The sequence below is a fragment of the Monoraphidium neglectum genome (genome assembly GCF_000611645.1).
Source record: "Monoraphidium neglectum strain SAG 48.87 unplaced genomic scaffold scaffold00315, whole genome shotgun sequence".
Classification (NCBI taxonomy): domain Eukaryota; kingdom Viridiplantae; phylum Chlorophyta; class Chlorophyceae; order Sphaeropleales; family Selenastraceae; genus Monoraphidium; species Monoraphidium neglectum.
Window position 1 is genome coordinate 1 of NW_014013313.1, and position 9454 is coordinate 9454.

The 9454-nt window shown below is 63.1% G+C and overlaps 3 protein-coding genes across 3 annotated transcripts in view; 1 reads left to right on the top strand and 2 right to left on the bottom strand.

Moving 5' to 3' along the window:
• Nucleotides 1–178: 178 nt before the first annotated feature.
• Nucleotides 179–2774, bottom strand: MNEG_2700 (plastid ribosomal protein S5; the record flags this gene model as incomplete). The annotated part of the gene is made up of 5 exons (XM_014048816.1): nt 179–307; nt 561–663; nt 904–1340; nt 1517–2120; nt 2578–2774. Coding segments are annotated over 5 exons (1470 nt in total), but the record flags the coding sequence as incomplete, so codon positions are not given.
• A 1562-nt stretch (nt 2775–4336) lies between these two features.
• On the top strand, nt 4337–5467 carry MNEG_2701 (CDP-diacylglycerol--inositol3-phosphatidyltransferase; the record flags this gene model as incomplete). Its single annotated transcript, XM_014048817.1, has 3 exons — nt 4337–4443; nt 4592–4826; nt 5081–5467. 3 exons carry the CDS (start codon nt 4337–4339, stop codon nt 5465–5467), a joined length of 729 nt encoding a protein of 242 aa, XP_013904271.1.
• A 1129-nt stretch (nt 5468–6596) lies between these two features.
• MNEG_2702 (hypothetical protein) overlaps nt 6597–9454 on the bottom strand; it is a gene marked incomplete at both ends in the record, with an annotated part of 8133 nt that continues 5275 nt past the window's right edge. The window contains 7 exons of the mRNA XM_014048818.1: nt 6597–6752; nt 7091–7177; nt 7509–7679; nt 7936–8067; nt 8384–8522; nt 8691–8776; nt 9000–9392. Of these exons, the coding sequence (XP_013904272.1) occupies nt 6597–6752; nt 7091–7177; nt 7509–7679; nt 7936–8067; nt 8384–8522; nt 8691–8776; nt 9000–9392 (1164 nt within the window). The remainder of the gene's footprint in view (nt 6753–7090; nt 7178–7508; nt 7680–7935; nt 8068–8383; nt 8523–8690; nt 8777–8999; nt 9393–9454) is intronic.

A 9454-nucleotide genomic window follows, 5' to 3' on the forward strand; every position in this document is an offset into this window, starting at 1 on the left:
GGGGGGGGGGGAGGGGAGGGGAGGGGAGTGCAGATACGTGAGCGGCCAACTACTGGCATAACAGTGGCCACTGACGCTATTTCACAAAATGCCTTGTGAATCGCGATACCCACGAAGGCCCCTTGAACCCCACAGGACACATGCACCCACCCCCCCCACCAATCACTCCCCACCCCACCTGGAAGTTGCTGTCGTCCTCCTCCAGCTCCACCAGGGGGCCGCGCGCCACCAGGGACGCGTCCAGGTCGTCGTAGGGGTTGATGGCCGCGTCGTCGTCAGCGCCGTCCTCAAACAGCTCGCCAGTGGTCTGGGGGCGCAAGCAGGGCGTACTTCAGGACAATGTAGGGGTGCCAGCAACAATGGCATAAGGACAGAAAAACGCAGCCGCGCCCACGAGGGGCAGCCACCTGCAGGACCGCCTTCGGACCCAAATTCTTGGCATTTGGGCCCAGGGCTGTGGCCCTCCTGAGGCAGACGCACCGGGCCAGCCCGCACCCTGGCCCCCTTCCCTCCCCAAAAGACCTCAATTCCACCCTCCAGCCTCGCAAGGGCGCGCCCACCTCGTCCCCGGTGGCGGCCATGTACTCCGCGGTGGCGTCCAGGATGGACTCGTAGGTCTCCAGGTCAGCCTCCTCGGGGAACATGGCGGCACTGCCCAGGGGGCTGGGGGGGGGGGCGAGGGTGGGGTTGCGGGTCCAGTGATTAGGGAGGGCAAAAGCAGGGGTTCAACACAGATTGGCGTTATGGCTGTGGGGCCCGCAATTCATCAGACCTGCCAGCCAACCCTGCCTACCTCAGTGGTTTTCGAAATCACAATGGTCCCAACCCGCCCAGCTGCCCGGCGTCACCACATTCGGCAACCTTGCACTGATCGAGCAGCACTAGAAATTCACCACCACTCACTTGTTGTAGTCGGCCACCTGGATGGCCTCCAGCTCCGCCAGCTCAGCGCTGAACGCCGCCAGCACCGCGTCAGTCTCGGCGTCGTCGCCAGCAGCCAGCGCCGACTGGAACAGCGACGCGTCGGAAGCCAGCACGTCCGCGGGCAGCTCGGGGTACGACAGGTCGGGCAGCGGCGCCGCCTCGCCCTCGGGCACGATGACCGCCTCCTTGCGCACGTCCTCGCCCAGCGCGGCGGCGCTGCCGCCGGCGGTCGCGGGGTCGATGGCGCGCAGAGCGGCCAGGTAGGCCTCCACGTCGGCGGCCGGCAGCGGTGCATCAGCCGCGGCCTGCTCCTCGCCCTCCAGCTCCGCCAGGGCGGCGGCGACGGCCGGGTCCAGCTCGGGGGTGGGCTCGGCGGCGTCCAGCGCCAGCACCTCGTCCACCTGGGCCTCCTCGGCCTGTGTGGTTGTGTGTGAATGGATTGGATGCGATTGCCTTGGTGAAGGGTGATCAGCCACAATGCCAACTCTGGCCAAGCATGACGCTCAGATGGAGCCCAACATCAGCTCCCCCCCCGCCCCGCCTGCAATCAGCCACACATCGTCATGCCCCGCCTCCTCCTCGGGCCGCCCACCTGGCTGAGCTCCTGGCCCGCAGCCACCTCGCCCTCGCTGTCGGCCAGCGCCACCAGGTCCAGGTCGTCGCCCAGCGCGTCAACCACCATGCTGGCCAGCTCGCGCTGCTCCACGTCCTCGTCCTTCAGGGCCTCAAAGTCGATCGTTGCCAGCTGCGCCAGGATGGAGTCCTCCTCGGCGTCGCCCGCAGCGCCTGCCGCGGCGGTGGGCGCGGCAGCAGTAGCGCCCGCGTCCCAGGACCAGGGGGCGTCCGCGGCGTCGACGTCGTCCAGCAGGTCCTCATCCAGCACCTCCACGCCCTCAAACGCGGCGCTGGCGGCGCGCTCCTGGTCAAACTCCTCGACCGCCTCCTCAAACGCCTCGTCCTCGTCGCGCGCGCCGCGCTGCTTGGTCTTGGGGGCCGCCTCCTCGATACCGACGGAGAGGTACTCGCTGGCGGCGTAGCCCTCGTTGTTGTCGATGTCGTCGAAGAAGGCGGCGTCCTCAGTGCCAAAGCGGTTCACGGCAAAGTCGGCCTCGTAGGGCATGTCGCCCGCGCCGCCGCTGTAGTAGTCCAGGGCCGCCTGCACGTCCGACGCCTCGTACGAGTTGCCGCGACGCGCCCTGGGGAGCCAATGGGTGTGAGGTGGCGGGTTGGCGCGGGCGATACGCGAGCAGGTGCTGCAGGCCCCGGCCAAATCGGGACCGTCCCTGCTGCACAGGATGGCAGCCGGCAGGGCGCGAGACTGCAGAGGGGCGTACGGCATGCGACTGCTGACCCACAACCACCATTGGTGATTGGCTGCACGCGTGCAGGTTGCAAGAGGCCTCGGGCATGCGCCGAGAAGCATGCATGCTGTCACGCCACCCAAGCGGCGGCAGAGCACCACAGCCCACATGCGTGCCCGCGCGCGCGATGGCCATTTAGCCAGGACCCCGGCGCAAAAGGCTTTGAGAACCTGCTTTGCATCGCCGAGCTGATCCATTCGTGCAGCGGCCCCCGCAGGACGCCCACACACCCCAGTCCGAAAATCGGCCGACCGATCGAGGCTTAAACAGTTTCAGCCGATGCTATACTCACTCGCTGTAGTTGAAGCTGAAACTTTCCGCCTCCACAGCTGGCTGCGGGGCCTCGGCAGCAGCCTCGTCCTCCTCTGCGGCCCTTGCCACCACGCGCCCGGGCCCGACCCGGCTGCCGCTGAATGGGCGTACGCCATGCCTACTGCGCAGAGCAGTGCGCTGCCCGCTGGCAGCACCGGCTGCTCTGGAAAGAGCCATGGCGAGTGTTGGTCGCAGTGTGTGCGGGGCACCACTTGCGCCGTATAAATACAGCCTCAAATACAACAAAGAATGAAGGGATTGAAATTCTCAAGGGCGCAATCAGGGCCAATGGCATGTGCATTCGGTGGGTGGCGGGTAGGGAGGCCAAACTGGGTTGCATGCTAGGCTCCCTGGCTCGCCTGGACCGTTCTACGAGTGGCTTCTTTGGCAACTTGTTTGTGCACGTAACTTCATCAATTTTGCTGCATTCAATCACTCAACGTGGGAGCCCTGTGGCAGGCAACCATGGCGGGCAACCATGTTGACTGTGGTTGCGTGTACAGTCGCTGTCCTTGACCATGACTGTATGCACCAGACACACCCCTGTCAGGCAGACCAGCTGAGTGCACTTGCACATTTGCACACGATGTGCCTTGTGCAATTCCATGCTGTGCCGTTGCGGGGAACGTCCGTGTTGCAAACAGCGCCTTTAGCTATCTGAACACGGGACACAATCAAAACAGCGTCACTCTGCTGTTCGTTGCCCACCCCTGCATAATCAAAGCGCAGCTGAACATATGAGAACTGCTCAACGTATAAGCGCTTAAGGAAGCAGGCGCTTGGTCGATCTCCATGATAGCATGCCACACTTCAGCCAGAGATGGGGGGCATGTGTCCCTGCACGCAGGCCCGCAGGAGCAGTGCCGATGTTGCGCAGTATCACAGATCGAGGAAGAGCCTCGTGGCCGCGTACACCCTTTCCTCGCATACATCAATTAGGGTGGCACTGAAGCGACTTGGTCGTTGACCGCATGTGTTGAGGAAGGTAGTGTATGCAACTGCGCGAGCGTGAATGTGTCCCTCTTGATTAAGCATCCCGCTCAATCTGCACTGCTGCTCAAGCTGGGGTCGCTTTGGAATTGTACCGTATGGAATGACGCCTGAACAGCAAGCAGTGACGACTACGTATCTATCCAAGTACTGTAGTACCGGATTGAGAGGGGCTGGCCGCAACCAGCAAATGTGGCAAGTAACAGTATGCACAAAAGCGCTTGGACGCAGCTTGATCTGTCAGTGGGAGCCACCCCCACAGACGTCCTCTCCCCTCTCGCGGTGGTGCATTATGCTGCATGTGCCCGTTCGTGTCGCATGTCGTGGTTTTTCCAGTTCACCCAGTTCACCACAGGCATGATAGTGTGTGGAGTACATTATCGGACGATTTGATGTTGACATTCATTACACATATGTTTGAGTGAGGGCTGCACGACACACACGCTATCGGCCCGTCGCTGTGTCACACCAGGCAACATTCAGCGGTCAGATCGCAGCGACGAGATCGTCGTCCTCGATTAGCATTGATTGGTTTGTTCTGTTTGGGCAGGTCCGGACGACTGGCGGGCGTTGGATCAGAGCTAGCTAGCCCGCCATCAACGCAGAAATGGCTGGTTTCTTTGAACGCCATCGAAACGTCTACATCTACATACCAAATTTGATAGGTCTGTGGTGCCTGTAGGACTGGGCATGCGCGCCACCGCAACGCAGCGCTGGACACATCCAAACTACACATGCGCCCGCTGCATATGGACACCACCCGCCGCGCAGGATACGCGCGCATCGCCGCGACCCTGTACTCCTTCCACATTGCCTTCAAGCACCCGATCGCCTGTGTAGCGCTCTATTTTTTTGGGTGAGGCGGCGCGGCCTGGGTTGTGACGCGAGCAGGTTCAAACCGCACAGGACTCGAGCAGCAGCGCGACCCCACGCGTCGCAGATATTCAAAGCGCTGCTGCTCATACACCTTCAAACCTGCTCGACGCCCCCTGGTCGCCCTGCAGTTTTGTATGTGACGAGCTGGACGGTCGCGCGGCGCGCACGTTTGGGCAGTCATCTACCCTGGGTGCGCTGCTGGACATGGTGACAGACCGTGTCGCGACGACGGGGCTGCTGGCCATACTGTGCGCGTTCTACCCGGAAGGGAGCCTGTTGTTCCTGGTGCTTCTCATGCTGGACATCAGCAGCCACTGGTTCCAGATGTACTCCACCATGCTGGCTGGCAGCTCCACGCACAAGGTTTGCATGGAGGAGGGATGCTGCGTGGTGGGGGCGGTGGCTTTTGAAAGGCAGCGGCAGAGGGGTCCCACGCGGAGATTGAGACTATCCCATAATACGGCAAGTCGGGGAAGGAGGTGATGCCTAAGTTCTTGGGCTAGCAACGAAGCGACGTGAGCACATGGCGGCGCGGCCTGTTTACCTGTCGCAGTCCTGGACCACCTCCCCTCCCCTCCCCTGTCCCGTCTCCCCCTGCCCCGCCCGTGCCCCCTCAGGACGTACGCAGCCGCAGCATGATGGTGCGGTTCTACTACAGCAACCGCCTGTTCATGGGCTTCTGCTGCATCTGCTGCGAGGTGGCCTACCTTTGCCTCTACATGCTGGCCTGGCCGCGCTTCCAGGCGTTGGGACTCATACGCGTCAGCCCCGCACTGCTGCAGCGGATTCCGCAGCAGCTGGTCGTGGCGCTGCCGCCGCTGGCGGCGCTGCAGCGGCTTGGCGGCGTGCCTGCGGTGGCGGTGCTGGGGCTGCTGTCGCTGCCGGGCGTCGCCACCAAGCAGACCTGCAACTGGCTGCAGCTGCGCAACGCCGCCGCGGGGCTGGTGGAGTACGATCTCAAGGCCATGGGGCCGCAGCCCGCCGCCACGAAGAAGGGCAGCTGACACCCACGGGCCGCGGGCGGGCTGGGGCGTGGCCGCCTGGGGTCGGCCCTCGTGCGCGGCTAATGGGGCTGTCAGCTGGGCTGCAGTTTCCAGTGAAGGCTTTGTGAGTTCTGCCCAGGACGCCTGGCGCTGGTTAAAGCATCCGCTTTGCAATGGCCAGGCATGAGGTGAAGTCTAACTCTGGTCAGAGCCCGACCCCAGGCATGGCTGGCGTGCAGCCCAAGTTGAGTCATTGCTAGCATTCAGGTCTGCGCATGCTCTGGGAATGTGCGTGCCAGCTTCCGTTTTACTGTGGCTGACGCCTGTGTCAAGTTTCCTCCGAGTGGTTGGCCATTGGACCCCTGGGCGTGGCTTGCCCTTGCCCTACCAAGACGCAAACACCTTTTTTCCCATCATACTGCCGATCTGCAGATGTGCTTTTTGCGCTGCACCCCATTGCATCAGTTGACAATTACACATCGACTGACCTTGCTGTTGACGGCTTGATGACGCAGTGTAATAATGGCAAGGGCGAAACGGCGCAAAACCCAAGCGCCTCGATCAGGTGCGCGGCCAGGCACGGGGCAGGCATTGCAATTCACTGCACAAGCCGCACACCAAGATTGCACAAAGGAGCCAGGCGCAGCAAGCAGTCACAGACAGTCGGGTGGTCCAGTTTCAAGGCAGCGCATGCAAACGATGTATGGAAAGGATGGATGGACCCCATTGCGGCGCAGCTATGTGGCGTGGCGTGTACGATGCCCTTGCCAGCACTTCAGTGGAGTGCACTTGGCACAGCTCAGTGTGGCCCAGCACGCACAACACACGCTCAAGACGGCGATAGAAAGGTCTGAAATGTTGCGTGCATGTGCTTGTGGCAGCACGTCACACCGCTGGGCAAGCCTTGGCAGACTAGCAGGACCAAGATTTGAGGTTTCACACGAAGTGGACGCGGTGCAATGGCACGATCCCCTTGCCTTCCCAAAGAACAGCCCGCCACAAAGCGCGCAAGACCACAAGCAATGACCAAGGATGGCACCCTCAAGGAATTGAGAGCGCCCATCGCAATCACTGCGTACAAACATGACGCAGAGAAACAGAATCACAATCGTGCGGAGACGCGTGCCGCCCTGCGGGACCTTGCGTCGCGTCACAGCAGGCCGTGGCGAGCCAAGCCCTCGATGACACCGCTGGCGTCTGGTGCGCGCGCCAGCACGATGCGCCCCGGGGGGTCGTCTCTGTACTGGTTGTACCAGGTCAGCAGCTCGGTCTGCGCGTTGCCCACAATAACGGCCGGGCTGGTGCCCTGCGCATGGTGGAGGCAGGGAGGCGGCTTACATGTGTGTACTTGGGGGAGGGGGTAACGGGGTCAGGTGGATGAGAGCTGGGCTGTCTGCTCCAATGACAAACCCAGGGGTGTACTACCAGACAAGACACCAGTGACAGCTCCAAAAGCATCCTCTCAACTCCCTGCAATGGACAGTCAAGTCGCGACACGATTGACATGATAGGACCTGGGTCGCACAGCCCCCCCTGCCCACCACCCCGCCCCAGTGAGCGGCGCGCCTTGAACATCTCGACGTCGTTGAAGCTGTCTCCCGCGGTCATGCAGCGGCCTGCCGGGATGCCGTAGAGCGCGCGCACCCACTCTATGGCCTCCAGCTTCCCCCCGCGCTCCGCCACCACATCCAGGTAGCGCCACTCGCCAGCGCCACTCGCAATGATGTGGCCCTGGGGTGCCATCACAAGTGTGTGTGTGTGTGTGTGTGTGTGTGTGTGTGTGTGTGTGTGTGTTTGTGCGGGGGGTGGGGGTTGCGGGTGACCAGAGGGTGGGAGAGGGGCCAAGGGAGGGTCAAGAAGCCCTCGCCTGTGCCGACAAGGTTCTGTGTCAGGGTCGAACGAGGTCATCTGCCAAGCGTCAGTGCCAGATCTGGCATCGTTACACCCACCCTGCAGTGCGACAGCTCCCTTTGGGTGCTGTTTAGCTGGTAATCGTTGATGAGGAGGGCTCAGATGTAGAGGGTTTCACAATTGCGCCGCCCCCGATGTGCGCACCGCCCACCTTGAAGCCCCTCTTGCCGTCGCTGCTGCGGCCCACCGCAGCTTCCATGTCCCTCACGATGTCGGCCACGATGTCCACCCTCACGCTCAGGGCAATGCGGTGGGGGTGCTCCGTGCCGTTGTCAAGCCAACTGGCCCGCGTGTCCTGCCCCTTGTTGTACTTGGCCATGTGCTGATGCAATTACAAGGGTGAAGGGGCAGGGCAGTATAACATTCACTAAGCTGATCAGGACTGTGACGGGGTGGAGTTGGTTGACCAAGGGGTGTATTGATCTGAATCAAGCTGCGGCCAGCATCGCAACCAGGGCGTGCATGGGTGGTGGGGGTGGACCATGCCATCTCCTTGGCTCAAACAGCCACATGCCACCCCAGTGCCCATGCTCAAGCAGGGGTCTTGGGCGCCGCGCATGCTCATGCTGCGTGCCCACCTCTTCCGCCACCTGGCGCGCCGCCCCCAGGTCCCAGCCGTGGTCCAGCCTCTGTGTCCAGGCCAGGTCCTCCTCGTAGTCCTCCGCAGTGCAGCCACCAAAAGCGCGGTGCGTGGAGCGGCGGTGCCAGATCTGAGTCCAAGGGGGAGAGGTTGGCAGGCGGGTGGTTGGGTGGGTGCATGGGTGGAAAGGGTGCTTGCTAAGGGAGCTGGCAGTGTCACGCAAAGGCACAGGTCATCAGAGGTTGGGGGCAGGGGAGAGGGCTGGCAATGGCGGCCCAGCAGGGGCGGCGACAACAACCGCAGCTGGCGTCGTGCAAATGCCCCAGCGTTTGCTTGCCAAAACAGCCTCCTTCAGATTGTTGTACAATCAAGCGTACATTCAACCTTCCTAAGTTCCCCCATCCTGCCGGCCACCCCCCCCCCCTCGTGCAAATGTGCCCGCCCACCTTGGTGCCCACGGCAGTGATGATGACATCGGGCACCGCAATGACCTCCTCCTTGTCGCGCAGCAGCGACATCAGGTTCCCCTTGCTGCGGCCAGTGTTGAGCACCAGCACGCTGCCGCCCAGGGATGCAGTGTCCTCCCTGCACACAGTGGGACGTTGCAGCGGCGTTGGCCGGCCCTCGTGCTCAGCCTGCACCACCCCTGCATGTGGCTGCAACGCCATCATGGCTGGAGCATCAGTTGAAGGCACACAGCTTGGATGTGTCTCCCCACGTTCTTGTCCCAGCTCGCACGTCTCCTGCCCCCACCAGTAGGTCTTGAAGTCTTTGATGCGCGTGTTGCCCCACTCATCACCCTGCTTGTCTGTCACAAATGTCCCGTCAACGTCACTGCACTGCAGTCCACAACAGGGGGGTGCCAGGGCGCAGCTGCGTCGATGAGGAGGGCTCCAGGTTGGGCTTGACGGGGGGTGCAGGCCGCAGGCTACAGGCCGCAGGTGCATGCGACATGGTGTGGCGCAGGCAATGGAGCGGCACGGGCCACAGGGCGGCGCCACCCAGTGAGCGCCACTACGGCCCACTACGGCCCCCCACACCCGCCGACGGCCAGCGGCGCACCAGCATGATGGGCCCCCTCAGCGCGCGCAGGAACTTTGAGACGGCCCCGCGCTCAAGCTTCCAGCCACTGGGCCAAGGCAGCGTGTAGTGCCCCGGCCCACCGCCGGCGCCGCCCGTCGCCGGCCGATCCTCCGCCACCCCGTCGGCGCCGTCGTCGCTGTTGATTGCGCCGCGCCCGCGCCGGGCCCCCTCGTTGCCGCTGCCTCCCCAGGCGCCATCGCGGCGGCTTGACGAGGGCCCCCATTCATCGTTTATGTCGGGGCGCGGCCCCTTGGCGTAAAACTGCAGCTGAGCGTTGGGGCCGGGCGCCTCTATGATGGCCTGCATCCAGCGGTCACCGCGGGGGCCGGAGCGGCTGGGGGCACCGTCAAACGGGACCTCACGCCACTCGGGCTGGGGGGTAATGAGGGCATGGGGGAGACGTGTGTGTGTTATTGGATGGGGGGGGGGACAAG